At 38.8% G+C, this 22,546-nt stretch overlaps 1 protein-coding gene across 6 annotated transcripts in view; it reads left to right on the top strand.

Annotated features, from left to right (window-relative positions):
* Window positions 1–22,546, top strand: part of FOCAD (focadhesin) — a 314,089-nt gene that overhangs the window by 49,703 nt on the left and 241,840 nt on the right. For all 6 annotated transcript variants that reach the window (XR_004350331.1, XM_032634650.1, XM_032634653.1 and 3 more), the window contains one exon: window positions 8,855–8,959. Coding sequence is in view for 5 of the 6 variants with exons in the window: in XM_032634650.1 (XP_032490541.1) it covers window positions 8,855–8,959 (105 nt within the window). In the remaining variant the exon portion in view is untranslated. The remainder of the gene's footprint in view (window positions 1–8,854; window positions 8,960–22,546) is intronic.

Below are 22,546 nucleotides of genomic sequence, written 5' to 3' on the forward strand. Positions count from 1 at the left end.
GTCAGACATTCACACCCAGGAATAGGTTCTTGATAAATTGGTGATAGAGCAGTTACAGTTTCCATGCTGAAGGCTCTCCAGATCTCTGTAAAGGAAAGTGTACAGGGTTGTGAAGAGCTGGGGCATATACTGGAAGGTAGCATTCCTTAAAGTCTGGGATCCTTAGCTACAGAATGGTTCTCATTCTGTAAAAGTGAATGGTGTGAAGAATTGCAATGAAGGAATTTATTCTAAAAGATTGGCTGCTGAGGTATCTTCTTCCTAAGCTTTAGAGGAGGAGGATTCTAGAAGCTCAGGGTGTCAACAGAGAAGGTTCTCAGAAGAATCTGAGCAGTCTCGAAGGAAGAAAATAAGACAGTACCTTGGTTCCCAAGGAGATATCATGCCATCAGACATTCCTAAGACAACAGCACGTCACTCCAATTTTCTAAAAAATTTACTTTTTAATTTCTATTGAGTCACAGTGGAATTAACTAGCCATATATATATATATATATATATATATTTTTTTTTTTTTTTTTTTTTTTTTTTTGCGGTACGCGGGCCTCTCACTGTTGTGGCCTCTCCTGTTGCGGAGCACAGGCTCTGGACGCGCAGGGTCAGCGGCCATGGCTCACGGGCCTAGCTGCTCCGTGGCATGTGGGATCTTCCTGGACCGGGGCACGAACCCGTGTCCCCTGCATCGGCAGGCGGACTCTCAACCACTGCGCCACCAGGGAAGCCCAACTAGCCATATTTTTGATGAAGGCAAAGTAGAATTGACACAATACCAATGTAGAGTATGTGAGAAAAGCTGAACCTCAGTTTGATGTCCAGCAGAGAACACACACAGGAAAGAGAATCTTAGGGAACAGGCTTCATGCAGTGTTGAGGCCTCTGTCTTCACCAGAGGATCCATAGAGGAGAGAAGCCATACACATGTGATATCTGTCACAAAACACTCATTCATTAATCTGCACTTCATGGTCATAAGAGGATCCATGTGAGAAAGAAAACATACTGTTGTATAGATTGTGGGAGATGCTTCAACTGCAAGAGAAACCTCACTGCTCACCAAAGAATCCACTTAGGAAAAAAACCATGAGTGTCTCCAGTAGTGCTGTGAAATAGAAATATATTGTACTATGAGCCACAACTGTGAGCCACATTTATAATTCAAAATTTTCTAGTAGCTGTATTAAAAAGTAAAAAGAAATGGTCGATATTAACTTTAATAATACATTTTATGTAACCCCACATTTCAAATATATTATTTCAATATATAATCAGTATAAAAAATTACACGATATTTTAGTCTTTTTTGTACTTCTAAGTCTTTTAAATTCAGCATGTATTTTACACAACAGCACATCCCAATGTGGATTAGCCACGTTACAAGTGCTCAGTAGCCACATGTGGCCATTGGCTACTGTATGGGACAGTGCGACCAAACCTTTCATAAGTTGTAAAATTTTAAATGCCGTAAAAGAGTACACTAAATAACATCTTACGTAATTGCCCCAAAAGATATCAATTAATTAAGTCCAAGTCTTGTCTTGGCTGGAGATAAAGTTAAAAGTGATTTCTTTTTTGATTTTTTTGAATTTTATTTTATTCATTTTTTCAAACAGCAGGTTCTTATTAGTTATCCATTTTATGCATATCAGTGTATACATGTCAGTCCCAATCTCCCAATTCATCACCACCACCACCACCACCACCCCCCCGCCACTTTACCCCCTTGGTGTCCATATGTTTGTTCTCTGCATCTGTGTCTCAATTTCTGCCCTACAAACCAGTTCACCTGTACCATTTTTCTAGGTTCCACATATATGTGTTAATATACGATATTCGTTTTTCTCTTTCTGACTTACTTCACTCCGTATGACAGTCTCTAGATCCATCCATGTCTCTACAAATGACTCAATTTCATTCCTTTTTATGGCTGAGTAATATTCCATTGTATATATATGTACCACATCTTCTTTATCCATTCGTCTGTCGATGGGCATTTAGGTTGCTTCCATGAGCTGGCTATTGTAAATAGAGCTGCAATGAACATGGTGGTACATGACTCTTTTTGAATTATGGTTTTCTCAGGGTATATGCCCAGTAGTGGAATTGCTGGGTCATATGGTAATTCTGTTTTTAGTTTTTTAAGGAACCTCCATATTGTTCTCCATAGTGGCTGTATCAATTTACATTCCCACCAACAGTGCAAGAGGGTTCCCTTTTCTCTACACCCTCTCCAGCATTTGTTGTATGTAGATTTTCCGATGATGCCCATTCTAACTGGTGTTAGGTGATACCTCATTGTAGTTTTGATTTGCATTTCTCTGATAATTAGTGGTGTTGAACAGCTTTTCATGTGCTTCTTGGCCATCTGTATGTCTTCTTTGGAGAAATGTCTATTTAGGTCTTCTGCCCATTTTTGGATTGGGTTGTTTATTTTTTTAATATTGAGCTGCATGAGCTGTTTATATATTTTGGAGATTAATCTTTTGTCTGTTGATTCGTTTGCAAATATTTTCTTCCATTTTGAGCGTTGTCGTTTCGTTTTGATTGTAGTTTCCTTTGCTTTGCAAAAGCTTTTAAATTTCATTAGGTTCCATTTGTTTATTTTTGTTTTTATTTCCATTGTTCTAGGAGGTGGATAAAAAAAGATCTTGCTGTGATTTATGTCAAGGAGTTTTCTTCCTATGTTTTCCTCTAAGAGGTTTATAGTGTCCGGTCTTACATTTAGGTCTCTAATCCATTTTGAGTTTATTTTTGTGTATGGTGTTAGGGAGTGTTCTAATTTCATTCTTTTACATGTAGCTGTCCAGTTTTCCCAGCACCACTTATTGAAGAGACTGTCTTTTCTCCATTGTATATCCTTGCCTCCTTTGTCATAGATTAGCTGATCATAGGTGTGTGGGTTTATCTCTGGGCTTTCTATCCTGTTCCATTGATCTATATTTATGTTTTTGCGCCAGTACCACATTGTCTTGATGACTGTAGCTTTGTAGGATAGTCTGAAGTCAGGGAGTCTGATTCCTCCAGCTCCATTTTTTTCCCTCAAGACTGCTTTGGCTATTCGGGGTCTTTTGTGTCTCCATAAAAATTTTAAGATTTTTTTGTTCTAGTTCCGTAAAAAATGCCATTGGTAATTTGATAGGGATTGCATTGAATCTGTAGATTGCTTTGGGTAGTATAGTCATTTTCACAATATTAATTCTTCCAATCCAAGAACGTGGTATATCTCTCCATCTGTTTGTATCATATTTAATTTCTTTCGGCCATGTCTTACAGTTTTCTGCATACAGGTCTTTTGTCTCCCTAGGTAGGTTTATTCCTAGGTATTTTTTTTTTTTTTTTTTGCGCTACGCAGGCCTCTCACTGCTGCTGCGGCCTCTCCCGTTGCGGAGCACAGGCTCCGGACGCGCAGGCCCAGCGGCCATGGCTCATGGGCCCAGCTGCTCCACGGCATGTGGGATCCTCCCGGACCGGGCCACGAACCCATGTCCCCTGCAACGGCAGGCGGACGCTCAACCACTGCGCCACCAGGGAAGCTCCAATTCCTAGGTATGTTATTCTTTGTGTTGCAAGGGTAAATGGGAGTGTTTCCTTAATTTCTCTTTAATATTTTTCATCATCAGTGATAGGAATGCCAGAGATTTCTGTGCATTAATTTTGTATCCTGCAACTGTACCAAATTCATTGATTAGCTCTAGTAGTTTTCTGTTGGCATCTTTAGGATTCTCTATGTATAGTATCATGTCATCTGCAAACAGTTACAGTTTTACTTCTTCTTTTCCAATTTGTATTCCTTTAATTTCTTTTTCTTTTCTAATTGCTGTGGCTAAGGCTTCCAAAACTATGTTGAATAATAGTGGAGAGACTGGACATCCTTGTCTCGTTCCTGATCTTAGAGGAAATGTTTTCAGTTTTTCACCATTGAGAATGATGTTTGTTGTGGGTTTGTCATATATGGCCTTTATTATGTTGAGGTAGGTACCCTCTATGCCCACTTTCTGGAGGGTTTTTATCATAAATGGGTGTTGAATTTTGTCAAAAGCTTTTTCTGCATCTATTGAGATGATCATATGGTTTTTATTCTTCAGTGTGTTAATATGGTGAATCACATTGATTGATTTGCATATATTGAAGAATCCTTGCATCCCTGGGATAAATCCCACTTGATCATTGTGTATGATCCTTTTAATGTGTTGTTAGATTCTGTTTGCTAATCTTTTGTTGAGGATTTTTGCATCTATGTTCATTAGTGATATTGGTCTGTAATTTTCTTTTTTTGTAGCATCTTTGTCTGGTTTTGGTATCAGGGTGATGGTGGCCTCATAGAATGAGTTTGGGAGTGTTCCTTCCTCTGCAATTTTTTGGAAGAGTTTGAGAAGGATGAGTGTTAGCTCTTCTCTAAATGTTTGATAGAACTCACCTGTGAAGCCATCTGGTCCTGGACTTTTGTTTGTTGGAAGAGTTTTAATAGTAGTTTCAATTTCATTCCTTGTGAGTGGTCTGTTCATATTTTCTATTTCTTCCTGGTTCAGTTTTGGAAGGTTATACCTTTCTAAGAGTTTGTCCATTTCTTCAGATTATCCATTTTATTGGCATAGAGTTGCTTGTAGTAGTCTCTTAGCATGCTTTGTATTTCTGCGGTGTCTGTTGTAACTTCTCCTTTTTCATTTGTAATTTTATTGATTTGAGTCCTCTCCCTCTTTTTCTTGATGGGTCTGGCTAATGGTTTATCAATTTTGTTTATCTTCTCAAAGAACCAGCTTTTAGTTTTAGTGATTTTTGCTATTGTCTTCTTTGTTTCTACTTCATTTATTTCCGTTCAGTTCTTTATGATTTCTTTCCTTCTACTAACTTTGGGTTTTGTTTGTTCTTCTTTCTCTAGTTCCTTTAGGTGTAAGGTAGGTTGTTTATTTGAGATGTTTTTTGTTTCTTGAGGTAGGATTGTATTGCTATAAACTTCCTTTTTAGAACTGCTTTTGCTGCATCCCATAGGTTTTGGATTGTCGTGTTTTCATTGTCATCTGTCTCTAGGTATTTTTTGATTTCCTCTTTGATTTCTTCAGTGATCCCTTGGTTGTTTAGTAATGTATTGTTTGGCCTCCATGTGTTTGTGTTTTTTTACGTTTTTTTCCCTGTAATTGATTTCTAATCTCATAGCGTTGAGGTCAGAAAAGATGCTTGATATGATTTCAATTTTTAAAAATTTACTGAGGCTTGATTTGTGACCCAAGATGTGATCTATCTTGGAGAATATTCCGTGTGCACTTGAGAAGAAAGTGTAATCTGCTGTTTTGGATGGAATGTCCTATAAATATCAGTTAAATCCATCTGGTCTTTTGTGTCATTTAAAGCTTGTGTTTCCTTATTAATTTTCTGTGTGGATGATCTGTCCATTGGTGTAAGTGAGGTATTAAAATCCCCCACTATTATTGTGTTACTGTTGATTTCCTCTTTTATAGCTGTTAGTAGTTGCCTTATGTATTGAGGTGCTCCTATGTTGGGTGCATATATATTTATAATTGTTACATCTTCTTCTTGGATTGATCCCTGATCATTATGTAGTGTCCTTCCTTGTCTCTTGTAACATTCTTTATTTTAAAGTCTATTTTATCTGATATGAGTATTGCTACTCCAGCTTTCATTTGATTTCCATTTACATGGAATATCTTTTTCCATCCCCTCACTTTCAGTCTGCATGTGTCCCTAGGTCTGAAGTGGGTCTGTTGTAGACAGCATATATATGGGTCCTGTTTTTTGTATGTGTTCAACGAGCCTGTGTCTTTTGGTTGGAGCATTTAATCCATTCACGTTTAAGGTAATTATCGATATGTATGTTCCTATTACCATTTTCTTAATTGTTTTGGGTTTGTTTTTGTAGGTCCTTTTCTTGTCTTGTGTTTCCCACTTAGAGAAGTTCCTTTAGCATTTGTTGTAGATCTGGTTTGGTAGTGCTGAGTTCTCTTAGCTTTTGCTTGTCTGTAAAGCTTTTGATTTCTCAGTAGAAACTGAATGAGATCCTTGCCGGGTAGAGTAATCTTGGTTGTAGGTTCTTCACTTTCATCACTTTAAATATGTCATGCCACTTCCTTCTGGCCTGTAGAGTTTCTGCTGAGAAATCAGCTGTTAACCTTATGGGAGTTCCCTTGTATGTTATTTGTCGTTTTTCCCTTTCTGCTTTCAATAATTTTTTTTTGTCTTTAATTTTTGCCAATTTGATTACTGTGTGTCTCTTCATGTTTCTCCTTGGGTTTATCCTGTTTGGAACTCTCTGCGCTTCCAGCACTTGGGTGGCTATTTCCTTTCCCATGTTAGGGAAGTTTTCGACTATAATCTCTTCACATATTTTCTCGGGTCCTTTCTCTCTCTCTTCTCCTTCTGGGACCCCTATAATGCAAATGTTGTTGCATTTAATGTTGTCCCAGAGGTCTCTTAGGCTGTCTTCATTTCTTTTCATTCTTTTTTCTTTATTCTGTTCCACAGCAGTGAATTCCACCATTCTGTCTTCCAGGTCACTTATCTGTTCTTCTGCCTCAGTTATTCTGCTATTGATTCCTTCTAGTGTATTTTTCATTTCAGTTATTGTACTGTTCATCTCTGTTTGTTTGTTGTTTAATTCTTCTAGGTCTTCGTTAAACATTTCTTGCATCTTCTCGACCTTTGCCTCCATTCTTTTTCTGAGGTCCAGGATCATCTTCACTATCATTATTCTGAATTCTTCTTCTGGAAGATTGCCTATATCCAGTTCATTTAGTTGTTTTTCTGGGGTTTTATCTTGTTCCTTCATCTGGTACATAGCCCTCTGCCTTTTCATCTTGTCTGTCTTTCTGTGAATGTGGTTTTTGTTCCACAGGCTGCAGGGTTGTAATTCTTCTTGCTTTTGCTGTCTGCCCTCTGGTGGATGAGGCTATGTAAGAGGCTTGTGCAAGTTTCCTAGTTGCAGGGTCTGGTAGTGGGTAGAGCTGGCTGTTGCTCTGGTGGGCAGAGCTCAGTAAAACTTTAATCTCCTTGTCTGCTGATGGGTGGGGCTGGGTTCCCTCCCTGTTGATTGTTTGGCCTGAGGCGACCCAACACTGGAGCCTACCTGGGCTCTTTGGTGGGGCTAATGGCCGACTCTGGGAGGGCTTAAGCCAAGGAGTACTTCCCAGAACTTCTGCTGCCTGTGTCCTTGTCCTCATGGTGACACACAGCCAACCCCTGCCTCTGCAGAAGACCCTCCAACACTAGCAGGTAGGTCTGGTTCAGTCTCCCCTGGGGTCACTGCTCCTTCCCCTGGGTCCCGATGCACACACTAATTTGTGTGTGCCCTCCAAGAGTGTAGTCTCTGTTTCCCCCAGTCCTGTTGAAGTCCTGCAATCAAATCCCACTAGGCTTCAAAGTCTGATTCTCTAGAAATTCCTTCTCCCGTTTCCAGACCCTCAGGTTGGGAAGCCTGACGTGGGACTCAGAACGTTCACTCCAGTGGGTGGACTTCTGTGGTATTAGTGTTGTCAGGTTTGTGAGTCACCCACTCAGCAGTTACGGGATTCGATTTTATTGTGATTGCACCCCTCCTACCGTCTCATTTTGTCTTGTCCTTTGTCTTTGGATGTGGGGTATCTTTTTTGGTGAGTTCCAGTGTCTTCCTGTCGATGATTGTTTAAAGTGATTTCTAGATAGCAATGACACAATACACGTTAAGCTCTTAGGAGAGTACTTAGCTTACAATAGATGATCTGTAAATATGAACACCCATGATTTTAAAAATATTACTTTTTAAAAATTTAACAGGTAATCTTTATTTCTAAGATTTCTTTTTTGTTCCCGAGGAGCATCTTATTTAAAAAGGGCAGGGTAATTTGTGACAACATGGATGAACCTGAAGGGTATCGTGCTAAGTGAAATAACCCAGGCAGAGAAAGATAAATACTGGATGGTACCACTTATATGTGGAATCTAATAAAAGAAGTTGAACAGATATTGTTGCCGGGGGCTGGGTGGGAGAAATGGGGAGAGGTTGGTCAAAAGATACAAACTTCCAGTTATAAGATGAATAAGTTCTGAGGATCTAATGTACCACATTGTAACTGTAGTCAACAATACTGTATTGTGTACTTGAAATTTGCTAAGAGTATTTATTGTTTTTACCAAAAAAAAGAAAAAGTAACTATGTGAAGTGATGTGTTAATTAACTTGATTATGGCAGCCATTTTACAATGTACATGTAAATCATGTTGTACACATTATATTACAATTGTATTTGTCAGTTTTACCTCAGTAATGCTGGAGTAAAATCCTGTTTCACAATTTAAAATAATTAATAACAGGCAAAAAAATAAAAAAGGGCAGGCCTTCTTTTTGATTTATTATCCTGCTGCCTCTTACAGAGGATGAGAAAACTTAAATTTCTGTTCCCCACTTCCATTAACTTTGTTTTAATGGGGGTTATTTTCTCTGATTGGTCCCCTGGCCCACTTTTTTGAGTGGCTGTTCCATTTCATATGTCTGGTTATTATTCATGGTCTGCTAATATTTATAAATGAAGGACTTGATTATTCAGTGCGGGTAACTGATGTGGTCACTGCCTGCAGTTATGTGGGTTAGTGTTTCCTTTTTCCTGATTGATTTTCCCCCAAGTGCATGTATGGAGGTGATTGATGGGTTAGTGGTTTGATTCTTTGGCTCCACTGCTCCTCCTTTCAATGTGTTGAATGGGAGCTTGTAGGCCTATTCTTGGCTGTGCTATGCAGTAAGCTGGGTGTGTGTGGCTGGCTCCTGTTCAGTGTGGGTGGCAAGTGTTCAACTATTTAAAAGTGGTAGGATTACGTACCTGATTGGAATATTCACTTTATGACATTTGACATGTTGTTGTATTTCTTTACAGGGATACACATGGCTTGATAAAAGCCATTATGAAATTATTACAAATGCAAGCTCTTAAGGAAGGACATGGTGGAGAGAAGAATATTCAGGATATATATAATATTAGGTATGCCTTTTCTCCTTTCTTTTGAAATATTTTTTGGTGAATTGTTAAATAAGTTATGAATTGAGACATGCTAATCCATTAAGAATTAGTATATTTAACTCAGCAAGGACTGTGAGTCTTGCTCTCTCGGAAGTTAGTATTTCAAAGAGACAGGATTGAGATAGAGTTGACTACTATATGCTGAGTATCACCAACGTGGCTTTCAGGGTTGTTTCCTTGAAATTGGAATCTTTTATCCAAAATTCAGGTTGTTTGTTTTGCTCTGGGATATAGAACCATCTTCCCAATACTATGAAAAGTGAAGAGTTCATTGGACAGATGTACTAAGAGCAGGAGGGGCTTAGTTTAGGCAGGAGGGTAAACTTCCTCACTATAAAAAGTAATAGGAGGACTATTCAAGGGTTATTACCCAGGGCAAGATCAGTACTTAGGAGCATTGATTTGCCTTTTTTTTTTTGTCATCTTCAGAATGTAACATGGTAGAATTATTTTAAAAGAAAATATACACGGCAACAGTTATGTTGAAATATATTGGATTTTATGGGAGAGTTTGGATAAGGGAAAGCGTCATGCTTACTTTTGAAGGTGACCTTAACCATTGCCTTGAAGGTCCTAGAAAGTCATTTTTTAAGAGAGGAGCTCCTTAGTGAGCAGGGGATCCCAGAAGATGCCATGTAACCAGTGTATATTGTCCTGAAAACTCTGTTCAGTGATGCATCTAGAATATGCGTTTCAAAAGAATGAGACCATGAGACCATAAACAAGGGTGCTGGTTCTGGGGGAAAATGACTTACATAGGCTATGGCAATCCAACAGGGAAAGTAAATCATATCTGTGAACTGTCATTGGCTTGAGCATACAAGACCTGCAGTTTTGAGCATTTGAAACCACAGCTATCAGAAGCTGTGCGTGCCTCTCCAAAGTATAATCATACGTGGTACCTATTACTTACATATATTTATAGTACTTTCCTTTTGATAATAAGTAAACAGTGTCTCATATATTACAGTGATCTTTCCTGATTTTTTTAATGTCTTTATTGGAGTATAATTTTCCTGATATTTTAGTGCTATTTATCATCTTTATTTTTATGAGCACATTATCGAGAGTTTCTTAAGTCACTTTTTAAAAACAAGGTCAGATTTGCATTTTATATATTTTTTCTTAATTAAAAAGTTTTTATTTATTTATTTGGCTGTGCCGGGTCTTAGTTGTGGCACACGGGATCTAGTTCCCTGACCGGGATCGAACCCGGGCCCCCTGCATTGGGAGCATGGAGTCTTAACCACTGGACCACCAGGGAAGTCCCTGTTAACATGTTTTTTGAATGTTTTCAAAAACACAGAAAAGATGGAAGAATGTAGGACAATGGATTAGTTAATTCATTGTTAACTTATTCGTTAACTTGGTTTATTTTAAATTGGGGAAGCAAAAGGAAAATTATTTATTTGAAAATACTATGGAAACTTTGGGTGTGCAGGAGAAAGTTTTCAAAATTGATAAATTTGCTTTTCATTTTAAAATATGCATTACCTTAACCAGAAATGAACCTGAGGAGTAGATGAGCAGAACTTAATGTTTCTAGATGAGTCGTATAAGCATGTGTGTTCTCTCTCTTTTTTTTTTTTTTTGGCAGTACGCGGGCCTCTCACTGTTGTGGCCTCTCCCGTTGCGGAGCACAGGCTCCTGACGCGCAGGCTCAGCAGCCATGGCTCATGGACCCAGCCGCTCCGTGGCATGTGGGATCTTCCCGGACCAGGGCACGAACCCGTGTCCCCTGCATCGGCAGGCGGACTCTCAACCACTGCGCCACCTGGGAAGCCCTGTTCTCTTTTTTTGAAAGAAGTTCAACCTCTTGGGCCAGAGTTCCAGAATGGGAAATAATTCCACTTCATTGTTGTTCAGTTGGAGTTATTTACCTATTTTAAAATAGGAAAGCTATTGAAGTTTTACATTTTTATATAACAGTTTTATTGAGAATAATTCATATACCATACAGTTGACTCATCTAAGGTATAATTCAGTGGTTTTTAGTATATTCACAGTCATGTAACCATTGCAATAACCAATTTTAGGATATTTTCATCATTCCCTCAAATTCCTCAGTGATTAGCAGTAGCTCTATTTTTTCCTCCACCCAGTTGGGTATTTTTAATTCAATGGTTTTCAACACTGGCTGCTCAGAACCACCTGGGTATGCCTAAAAACAAACAAAAATAGGAACAATGAAATACCCTAGACCAACTGAATCAGATTCTCTGCCATGAGGCCTAAGCTTTTGTCATTCCAAAAAGGTCCCAGGCAATTCTGATTGACAGTGAGTATAAGATGGTGTGTTAGCGGCTGTCTACTATGCATTCTGATCACCTGAGACCTTGTTGAATGGCAGATTCTCTTTCCTTAGGTCTAAGGTGGACTCAGGATTCTTGTCTAACAAGCTCCCAGGTGATGCTGATGCTGACACTGACGGTGATGCTGCTGTTTCCCCACCTGCTGTAAGTAGCAGAGCTATGAGCAGCATTAGCAGTTCCTGGGAGCTTGTTAGGAATGCAGAATCTTGGACTCCATCTCAGATTATCTGAATTAGAGCCCACATTTTAGTAAGATTTTCCAGGTAGTTCACAGGCACCTTTAAGTTTAAGAAGCACTAGTTTTGATGATGGTAGAAGGAAATTTTCCATCACACAGAAGAATCAGAGTTAGTGTCATTTTCATACTGATTGTCCTCACATTTAGCAAGCACATTTAGCAAGTGCTAAACTTTCAGTTACCTATAATGTTTCACCTGTTTTCCTATTTATAATTAGTTTTCTCCAGTAGTTGGTTCTTTTAACTGCAGTCTTGTTTTCAGAAGACAATAGATGCAAGGTGTGGATAGGGAGCCTAGTTTGAGGAGCTGAAATCATACTGGATATATAAGGTTTGTCTGTAGAGTGGTGGCACATTAAGAGGACCAGAATCAATCACCTGAGTTGGCATAATCCAGTAATGTTTATGGAGGGCCCTTATGTGAATGGCTGTTTGGCACTATAAATCAGTAGAGTGTAATCGAGTGTATAAGAGTCTTAAGTTCCTCCAGGGGGGATTGTGGGCAGAAGCACAGGAGAGGTGAGCCTGGAGAGCAGATTTCCCTCAAGAGAGCTATGATTGCCTGAGTCAAGCATAAAATTGTCATGCTGTTTTAGAATCTTCTTTGCCACATGTTGGTTAGCAATATCATCCAGCCTTGGAGAGGAAGGCTGATGAGCTCGGTATGAAAGCATAAAAAGGATATGAGAAGCTTAGAACTCCACTGAAAGGTGTTCCCTGGTTATGCCGTAGGATTGATTTAAAATGGAAGTAGGATGACAAATAATTATAAGCTTTCTGGGCATGAAACTCATCTGTGTTTTTATGGTATTAAGGACTCTGCTACCATACAGTTGGATTTTAAGTGTTTCTCACTTCTTTTTGTCCTGATAGCTGACTAATTTGAATTATAGTAAAACAGAATATGTGGTCATCTTATTTTTTATTAAAATTTTTTAAAAAATTGAGGTAACAGCGGTTTATATTACTATTTCATGTGTACATTATATTTTGACCTATATACACTACAGCATGTTCACCACGAAAAGTTTAGTTTCCATCTGTCACCGTATAGTTGATCCCATTTATCTGTTTCTCCCTCCCCCTACTTCCTTTCCCCTCTGGTAATCACTAATCTGTTCTCGGTATCTGTTTGTTTGCTTTTGTGTGGTTTATTTTGTTTGTTTATTTATTTTTAATATTCCACATGTGAGTGAAATCATATGGTATCTGTCTTTCTCCGTTGGACTCATTTCACTTAGCATACTACCCTCAATGTCCATCCAGGGGTTGCAAATGGCAAGATTTCATCTTTTTTTTATGGCCAAGTAGTATTTAATTGCACATATGTACCACATCTTCTTTATCCATACATCCATCAATGGGTAACTTAGGTTGCTTCCATATCTTGGCTGTTGTAAATAATGCTGTGATGAACATTGTGGTGCATATATCTTTTTGAATTAGTGTTTTCATATTCTTCTGATAAATACCCAGAAGAAGACATTTGCAAATCATATATCCAATAAGGGGTTAATATCTAAAATATGTAAAGAACTTGTACAACTCAACAGCAAAAAACAAAATAACCTGATTAAAAAATGGGCAGAGGATCTGGGTAGACATTTTTCCAAAGGAGACCTACAGATGGCCAACAGGCACAGGAAATGATGTTCAACATCACTGTATTTATTAGGGAAATGCAAATCAAAACCACAGTGAGATATCACATCATGCCCGTTTGAATGGCTATTATTAAAAAGGCAAGAAATAAGTGTTGGAGAGGATATGGAGAAAAGGGAACCTTTATATATTGTTGGTGGGAAGGTAAATTGGTGCAGCCACTATGGAAAACAGTTTGGAGATTCCTCAAAAAATTAAGAATAGAACTGCCACATGATCCAGCTGTTTCTTTTCTGGGTATTTATGTTGTCATTTTAAATGGGTCTGCCCTGAATTGCTTAAGTCGTTCCAGTTAGGGAGTGAAGAGAGAGGGAGCTGTGAGGACCCAGAATGTTAGCCAGTGGCTTCCCTTGGTTCCTGTGACTTTCCTGAAGGAGCTTTAGAGTGGGTCTTCTCTTTGTTGAACCCAGAGCTCAGTGGCTCTCAAACTTCCTGTGCCTAAGAACTGCCTGGGGAGCTTGTTATGAGTACAGCTTCTCAAGCCCACTTGCCAGAGATTCTCATTCATTCAGTAGGTTTTGCAATGAGACTCAGGAATACAGCGGCTGGGTGATGGATATAGGTCATTTGTGGATCATGCTTGAGCAATATTGCTTGAGCCTCTGGGAACTTAGTGGTACCATATATGAACTTAGTAGTACTTAGCTGCAGGGAGCCCCTTGGGGTAGACTGGGAGGGGTCTTGAGCGGTTAATTGTGTCTCCTGGCCTCTGTTCCTATTAGGAAGGCAAAAGGTTTGTTTGCTCCTAACTTAGGCACTGAGGCACCAAGTTCATCTTATTGCGTCTACCATGGACATTAGAGAGTCCAAGAGCAGAACCAAACAGCAATTCTAATGGAAAAGCAATCCAGTGAGAGCAAGCCAAGTGTGGATGCAAGTGAGATTTAAACCTCACTGCTCTCTGTTCAATGAGTAATTCCATGACCCCAACAAGTTAGTGTTCTGCATGGTCAGACAGTAGACGCTGGTAGGAACAGGAGGGGAAGAGAGCCCTCAGCACCTTTCTACAAACCAAGGATGGTATTTAGTGTTTACAGTGCATAAGGAGCTCTTGCTCAGAGTTTTTCATATATGTGTCTGGAACATGCACTTTAACAAGAGATTTGGATACAGAAGTGATCTACCCACCATGCTTTGAGATACATCAGATTAGAGTGTGTGTAGCCAATAAAGTTCATTTTGTGTCACTGGACCCTTCTATAGTTCAGTGGCTTAAACAAGATTAAATGGGGATATTTAAATGGAGTTTCAATTCCCAGTGCCTTTTAGGATGGGGATAAACTGGAAGAACAGTGAAGCACATTTGACCGCTGTGATTAAACGAAGAGCATATGTCAAGTGTAAAACTCTAGGCCCAGGAGTCTCAATTCTGGTTGCACCGTTAGAGCCCACTGAGGAACTTTTAAATGTATTAGTTCCCTGGGCTCTCCCTAGAATGAGTAGGGGTCAGCCTCAAGCATTGGTAATTTTTCAAAGCTTCCTAGATGGTTTCCAGTGTGCTGGTTCAACTGAGAACTACTGGCCAATTGTTGCAGTGAGGCAGTGGGGCTTCATTGTTGCCAGACCTTCAGATCTTTCAATATTAATAACATTTTATATGAAATATCCTCACTAATAAATGTTGGAAAGCAATTCCAAGTTTTGAAAATACGGGTTAGGCAGACCGAACACGTTTGCTCACAGGATGCAATCCAAGGGCAACAGTTTGTGACCTCTGGTTTAGGCATTTAACTGTTTTCAAAAACTTTAAAAGCCCCTTTTTACCTGTGAACAATTTTTTTAAACATTTTTATTGGAGTATAATTGCTTTACAATGGTGTGTTAGTTTCTGCTTTATAACAAACTGAATCAGCTATACATATACGTATATCCCCATATCTCCTCCCTCTTGCATCTCCCTCCCATCCTCTCTATCCCACCCCTCTAGGTGGTCACAAAGCACCAAGCTGATCTCCCTGTGCTATGAGGCTGCTTCGCACTAGCTATTTATTTTACATTTGGTAGTGTATATAAGTCCACGCCACTCTCTCACTTCGTCCCAGCTTACCGTTTCCCCTCCCCATGTCCTCAAGTCCGTTCTCTATGTCTGCGTCTTTATTCCTGTCCTGCCCCTAGGTTCTTCAGAACCTTTTTTTTTAGATTCCATATATATGTGTTAGCACACAGTATTTGTTTTTCTCTTTCTGACTTACTTCACTCTGTATGACAGACTCTAGGTCCATTCACCTCACTACAAATAACTCAATTTTGTTTCTTTTTATGGCTGAGTAATATTCCATTGTATATACGTGCCACATCTTTATCCATTCATCTGTCAGTGGACACTTAGGTTGCTTCCATGTCCTGGCTATTGTAGATAGAGCTGCAATGAACACTGTGGTATATGACTCTTTGAATTATGGTTTTCTCAGGGTATATGTCCAGTAGTGGGATTGCTGGGTCGTATGGTAGTTCTATTTTTCATTTTTTAAGGAACCTCCATACTGCTCCATAGTGGCTGTATCAATTTACATTCCCACCCTGTGAACAATTTTTATACTAATCAGTTAAAAAAAAAAAGCGACTAGTAAGATATCCTTTACTTCAGGCTTATTTTTCCCCTGCCCTTTTTGTTTGGTCTGAATTTTCTTTTGGTTAGTTTGAAGGGGAGCTCCTTGTTCATGAACCTCTTTTTTTTTTTTTTTTTTTTGTGGTATGCGGGCTTCTCACTGTTGTGGCCTCTCCATTTGCGGAGCGCAGGCTCTGGACGCACAGGCTCCGGACGCACAGGCTCAGCGGCCATGGCTCACGGGCCCAGCCGCTCTGCGGCATGTGGGATCCTCCCAGACCGGGACACGAACCCGTGTCCCCTGTATCAGCAGGCGGACTGTCAACCACTGCGCCACCAGGGAAGCCCCTGAACTCCACTTTTTAATAACACACTATGTTTAAGTTATTTCAACCTTCTCTAACATTGACCATATGGGAAGTGCAGCAGAGAACCAACATTTGCCTGGTATTTTGGTTGCAAACAAGAATGATGAAACTAAATTTTTATGATTCATAAATTATTAGAGGTTCATTTTCTCTGTAATATGCCATTTTTTCCCTTAAAATTTTATCATGTACTTTTGCTTTTAAGTTTTCCTCTGCGTATTCATATTATGGCAATCTTTTTAAGATCTCTCTTGCCTCAGCTGAAGTGAGGAAATAGCTGTGAATTCATGAGCAGTAACTGCTTGTTCCAGAATTTGTGCATCATTCTGATGTGCCAGACAGTGGCTGACATGTACAAATATCAAATGTTGAGAATCTTATTTGTGGAAAGGGTTGGTCTGATCAACATCAAGCTGTACTTTCTGAAATAAGGGAATATTAAATGTTTTTGGCAGATGGTGTGCTCTGAAATGGGTGATAAGGCCAATAGTGATGGACGGTGATACCCTAAGTAGATGAAAATTATGTACTCTATGTGTATTTGTGCATCTCTTTGTGCAGTGTTATGAGTTCATTTAGATGGAGAGTTAGTTTTAAGAACTTAAAGATGTGTGTCCAAAAGACTGAGGTACTTTGTGATTCATACCGTTTTTTTCTCACTTATCTCTTAAGGCAAATACATTCATTCCTTAGGGTCATCAAACAGAAACAAGAGAAAATCCCAAGATAAATACTGACACAAAGTGCACTAAGACCAGTTTATAGTTGTGGATGTCAAAATGTAGCTCCAGTTTTAATTTTGATAACTAGCTTCTTCTCAGCATTAAGCCCTTTTTGCATTTTCTCTTATACCCATTTTGGTGTGTGAGATGGAGTCACCCATGCGAAGAGTGCAGGAAGAGCATTTCTAGATCTAGGGAAAAGCATGTGCCTAGCTGCTGCTGTGTGAGAGAGCCTGGTGCTCCAGGAGATCTAACAGGAGGCTGGGTGCCTGGAGCTTAGTGTTCAAGGGAGGGAGAGGCCAAGACAGAGGCCCAGGGGCGGTGGGCATGGCTTAGAAGATGCAAGACCATGGCAAAGGCTTTGGGCTTTCTTTAAAGAGTAGTGGGGGGACTTCCCTGGTGGCGCAGTGGTTGAGAACCTGCCTGCCAATGCAGGGGACACAGGTTCGATCCCTGGTCTGGGAAGATTCCACATGCCTTGGAGCCCCTAAGCCTGTGCGCCACAGCTACTGAGCCTGTGCGCCACAACTACTGAAGCCCGCGTGCCTATAGCCCATGCTCTGCAACAAGAGAAGCCACTGCAATGAGAAGCCTGTGCACCGCAATGAAGAGTAGTCCCTGCTCGACGCAGCTAGGGAAAACCTGCGCGCAGCAACGAAGACCCCACGCAGCCAAAAATAAATAAATAAATTTATTTAAAAAAAAGAGTAGTGGGAAGTCATTGAAGGTTTTATTTTTAAACTTATTCTGAAAGAATTTTAAAGTTCCAGAAAAGGTGCAAAAATAGTACAAAAAGTTTCCATATGCCATTTACCCAGATTCATCAATTTTTTTACCCTTTGCCACATTTGCGTTATCCTATCCGTCTCTCTATATAATTAAAAAAATATTTGAGAGTAGATTACCTATATTCAGTAGGGTATGCTTTCTAAGAGCAAGGATATTCTCATATATAACCGGAGTACAGTTATCAAATCAAGAAAATTTAACATTGATATAATACTTTTATCTATGGTCCATATTCCAGTTTTGCCATTTGTTTGAATAATGTCCTTTCATACCGTTATCCTTTTTATTTTTAGTGTATGGACTCTAGTTTAGGATCATATATTACATTTAATTGTCATATCTGTTTAGTCTTTTAAAATTTGGAACTATTTGGAAGATTTCTTATCCTTTATCTTTTATAACATTGACATTTTTGAGTACTATAAAAGTGATGCTATATCTTTCTCAGGATATCATATCTGGAGACACTGATGTCCATCTTGCCACTCACTGGTGATTTTAATTTTGATTACTCCATCAAGGTGATGTCTGGTTTCTCTACTGTATAGTTATCATCTTCTTGTAACTAATAAGCAGTCTATGGGGAAGATGCTACGAGACCATGAAAATATCCTGTTCCTTGTTAAACTCACAGCTGCCCCACCCCCATTAATTTTCACTGTGATAATTTCAAAATGGTGATTTCCCAACTCTTCCACTCCCTTCAGATTTACTAGTGGCAGTCGAGATATAGATATGCTTTAGATGTGGACATAGTAGGAATCCCTGGGAATTCACTTAATCTATAGATTCTGAAGCCCCACCTCTATAGATTCTGATTTAGAAAGCTTGGGTGGGAGCCAGTGTGGGTACGTAGAATCCATGTATTTTTAAAAAGTCTCAAGAGATTCTGATGTGGAAATAGGTTTGGAAATCACTGGACAAATGGTTAAAACACTCAACAATGTTATATTATTTCATAGTGACATTAGACAAAGACAGTTAACTTTCTTTCCTCCTACATCTGCATCTTTAAAATGGGCACAATTAAGATATCAACCGTGGATATTGAGGTAATAAATGAGATTCTGATTTGGACTTATTTTCTTTGTAAGGGAAATCCAAGTTATTATGATTATTTATATTGGCAGTATGCTTCACATGATACATATGAATTTTTATAAAATCGAAAGAGGTTAATTAACTTTAAAATAGTATATGACTGAGTTAAGTTTGGAATATTTTTAATGCCTTTTTGATTGAGATATAATTTGTATACCATAAAATTCACCCTTTTAAAATGTACAAGTCAGTGGTTTTTATTATACTCACAAAGTTGTTCAACTATACCACTATCTAATTCCAGAACATTTTTATCACCCCCAAAAGAAGCCCCATACCTATTAGCAGTCTTTCTCTAATACCTCCTACTATAGATATAAAACACTGCTTACTTTTCTATCTCTGGATTTGCCTCTTCTAGACATTTCATATAAATAAAATCATACAATATGTGGCCTTTTATGTCTGGCTTCTTCCACATAGCATAATGTTTTTAAGGTTCATCTACACTGTAGCATGATTTAGTACTTCATTCCTTTTATGGCTGAATAATATTTCACTGCATGGATATATCACATTTTATTATTCTGTAATATTTTTGTATACTTACCAAGTCCAATGAATTTTCAGTGTTATTCCCTTTTACATTTATTTCTGGAGGTAAGCTACTTTTCCTAAGTTCCTGAAAATAAACCTCCTATTCTATAATTAAGAGTAGTTGTTATTGTTTCTCATTTCTATGCAAATTTCCTTATCGCATTTATTGTTTCTTAACGAGGTTGCTTAGAATCCCGTAACACTTGAAAAAAAAATCAAGTGTCTTTTTGATTTTTTTGACCATCAGCTATTGTCGTATGTTTCTGTTGTCAAAATAAGCATTTTGCTTTTTGGGGAGCTGATTATTTCAACAGTTGAATATATGATCTAAAGGGATCTCCTGAGGTGTAGATGTTTGGTTTTATTTAGCATAAAGGAAGCATGACACCATTATTAAATTTTCTGTACTTTACAGTCAAGCTGCCATAGGGTTTGGAACCATTAGAATGCATTCATAATGTTTTATTTTGCTGAAGTTACAAAAACTTCAGTAGTTGGGGAGCCACCATTTCTAGGCACATAATATGTCACTTTTTTGGGGAAACAGAAGCGTACTTTATAGTTTTTTTTGGAAGCAGGAGTTTAACAAGGCTGAATTGCAATAATTACCTTAGGTATACTTAGCTTAATTTACTAGCACTTACCCTTTTTTGGAGGGGAGGTCAGGACCTTCTTTGAGAATCTCATAAAAGTTTTGTACCTTCCCCTAGAAAATGTACACATGTACATGTACTCAAAATTTTGCATATAATTTCAGAGGGCTTGTGAATTCTTGCATTAATGGATAAATGAAATTTTTTACAGAAATTAGGAAAAAGAAGGTGGGAAAGAAAGGGGTATCAGTGTCAGATCTGTCCCTGAGAAAGCTCAGTAGAGTTGAGGATAAGAAAGAAGCTAGGGCAGTAATCGGGAAAGTATAGCCAATAATACGTTCCAAGGGCCATCTGTCTTTTTTATTTTTCGGCATGTGGGACCTTAGTTCCCCAACCAGGGATTGAACCCTAGCCCCCAGAAGTAGAAGTGCAGAGTCTTAACCACTGGACTGCCAGGGAAGTCCCCCATCTATGTTTTTGCAGTTTGATTCTTTCTGTGGCACTGCATGTTTTGCTTGTTTTCATTTCCTCTTTTCTCTCCTCTTTCCCACCCAGGGAAGTCTTTGTTCACAGTTTATGGTTCCAATCACCTGGAGTTTACACTTGGGATTTAAAATCAGACCTAAATAATAATCTATACATATTATACAATCTTCCAGTTAGCAATTGCCACTAGAAAATATTTTATAAGTTCTTCTAAGTGTGCATGCTTAATTTGAAAATTGATATGGTAATTTGCTGATAAATGTCTTGAAGAGCATAAAATGTTGTAATTTTTGCCTTAGCCTATTTATCTTATCTCTAGTTTCCCGCCGCCCCCGCCCCCCCAATCAAGGATGTAACTTAGTAATAGACGTCTTGGACCCCTCCATATCTGTGTGTTTCCCCCCAGCCATCACCTTGTACCTAAAATAGTTCCAGACTTCTGACATTGGCAGACACCTTTGCATTAAAACCCTGCCTCTCAAAATAGGGATCCTGGGAAAGGTTCATTGTGAGGGCAGAACCATTGTGATATGAAGTCTCTTTTCAAAGACATCTTATCTTTTCCCTATCTGCGTTATAGACCTAAAGAAAAAAGAAAATTAGTCAAAAATGTCAAAATTGAAATAATTTTTGCTCCAAGTCATCTTTTTCTGGAAAGGATGAAATGCATTGTCTTAAGACTCTATAGGATAGGTAATGATTCACAATTATTGTTTAATTTTTCTTTTTTATAGTAATATTCATTGTGGAATCTTAACAATTTTTATTATGCTTTTTTTTTTTTTTTTTTTTTTTTGGCTGAGTTCGGTCTTCGTTGCTGCGCACAGGCTTTCTCCAATTGTGGTGAGCGAGGGCCACTCCTCGCTGCAATGAGCGGGCCTCTCACTGCGGTGGCCTCTCCTGTTGTGGAGCACAGGCTCTAGGGGCGCAGGCTTCAGCAGCTGCAGTGCACAGGCCCAGTAGTTGTGGCTCATGGGCTCTAGAGCGCAGGCTCAGTAGTTGTGGCGCATGGGCTTAGTTGCTCCGAGGCATGTGGGATTTTCCCGGACCAGGGATCGAACCCTTGTCCCCTGCATTGGCAGGTGGATTCTTAACCACTGAGCCACCAGGGGAGTCCCTATTATGCATTTTTAATCTTAAAGTCTGCAGAGCTTTTTTTTTTTTTTTAATCCCACTTTGGCTTCTAACCAGCTCTTTCAAATCAAAATTCAGAGCAGGTAGAGAAATGCTTTTAAAATGCATATTTGATGTAGTAAGTGCTATGCTATGCTTCTGAAAGCGCCAGGGTCACAGCTGCATACATGAAAATGCATGGTGACTGTAGGCATTGTTTCCTCACACAGAAAAGGCAATCTGTGTCTATTGCTGAATTTAAGATGTAAATCAAATCATAGCTTTCCTACATTCAGAGATGTAGCAGAAAGGTTGAGGTGACCCAAAGGTTACAAGTAACTTTTGCTTTTTGCCTACTACAAGACTAATTTTTTTTTTTTGCTCCCTCTTTTCTATTAAGATTGATGTATTTATACTTGGAAAGGTGAATCTAGTTACATACCTTATTTTATTGTTGTCTCTGCGCTAGTCTAGTGGAACCACAAATTTATCATTTACTCCCTCCCCCACTCCATTCTGCTAAGATGCATTTACTGCTCTGTGTTGTTGACAATGTTATTAAAGGGCAGGGAGCCCTGAAGTATTAGGTACCAACTCTGCATGCTTCCTCTGTGCTTTTTTCCTCCGAACAATGTGGACTTTGAAACAATGTACTTAGAGGGGTTGGGATGTTGGTTTTTCATGATCCATTCAAAGAGTTTAAAAAGGTGCTTTGGGGAAAGTGTGTGTTTGTTACATTTATTTTAGATGTGCATTTGGCACTGAAAGGGAAACATAAGAGTAAGAAGATAGACACCCAGCTTTCAAGCTGCTTATGCTCTAGTTTAAGATAAAAATTTACCTGCATGATAATCATAATAGTACCCCATTTATGGAATAGTCTGTGTGCTAGTTACTGTATTAAATGCTTTACTTAAAATGGCAGTTAAAACATTTACAAATCATGAAATGGGAAAGTGCCAAAGAACACACAACAAATTGGCTCATCTATGGCAGAAAAATAACAACAACAACAGCAACAATAATAATAACCACACAGTGAAGGAGAAATTACAGGCACTAGAGGCCAATGAAGGGTG

This window comes from Phocoena sinus, chromosome 6 (genome assembly GCF_008692025.1).
Source record: "Phocoena sinus isolate mPhoSin1 chromosome 6, mPhoSin1.pri, whole genome shotgun sequence".
Classification (NCBI taxonomy): domain Eukaryota; kingdom Metazoa; phylum Chordata; class Mammalia; order Artiodactyla; family Phocoenidae; genus Phocoena; species Phocoena sinus.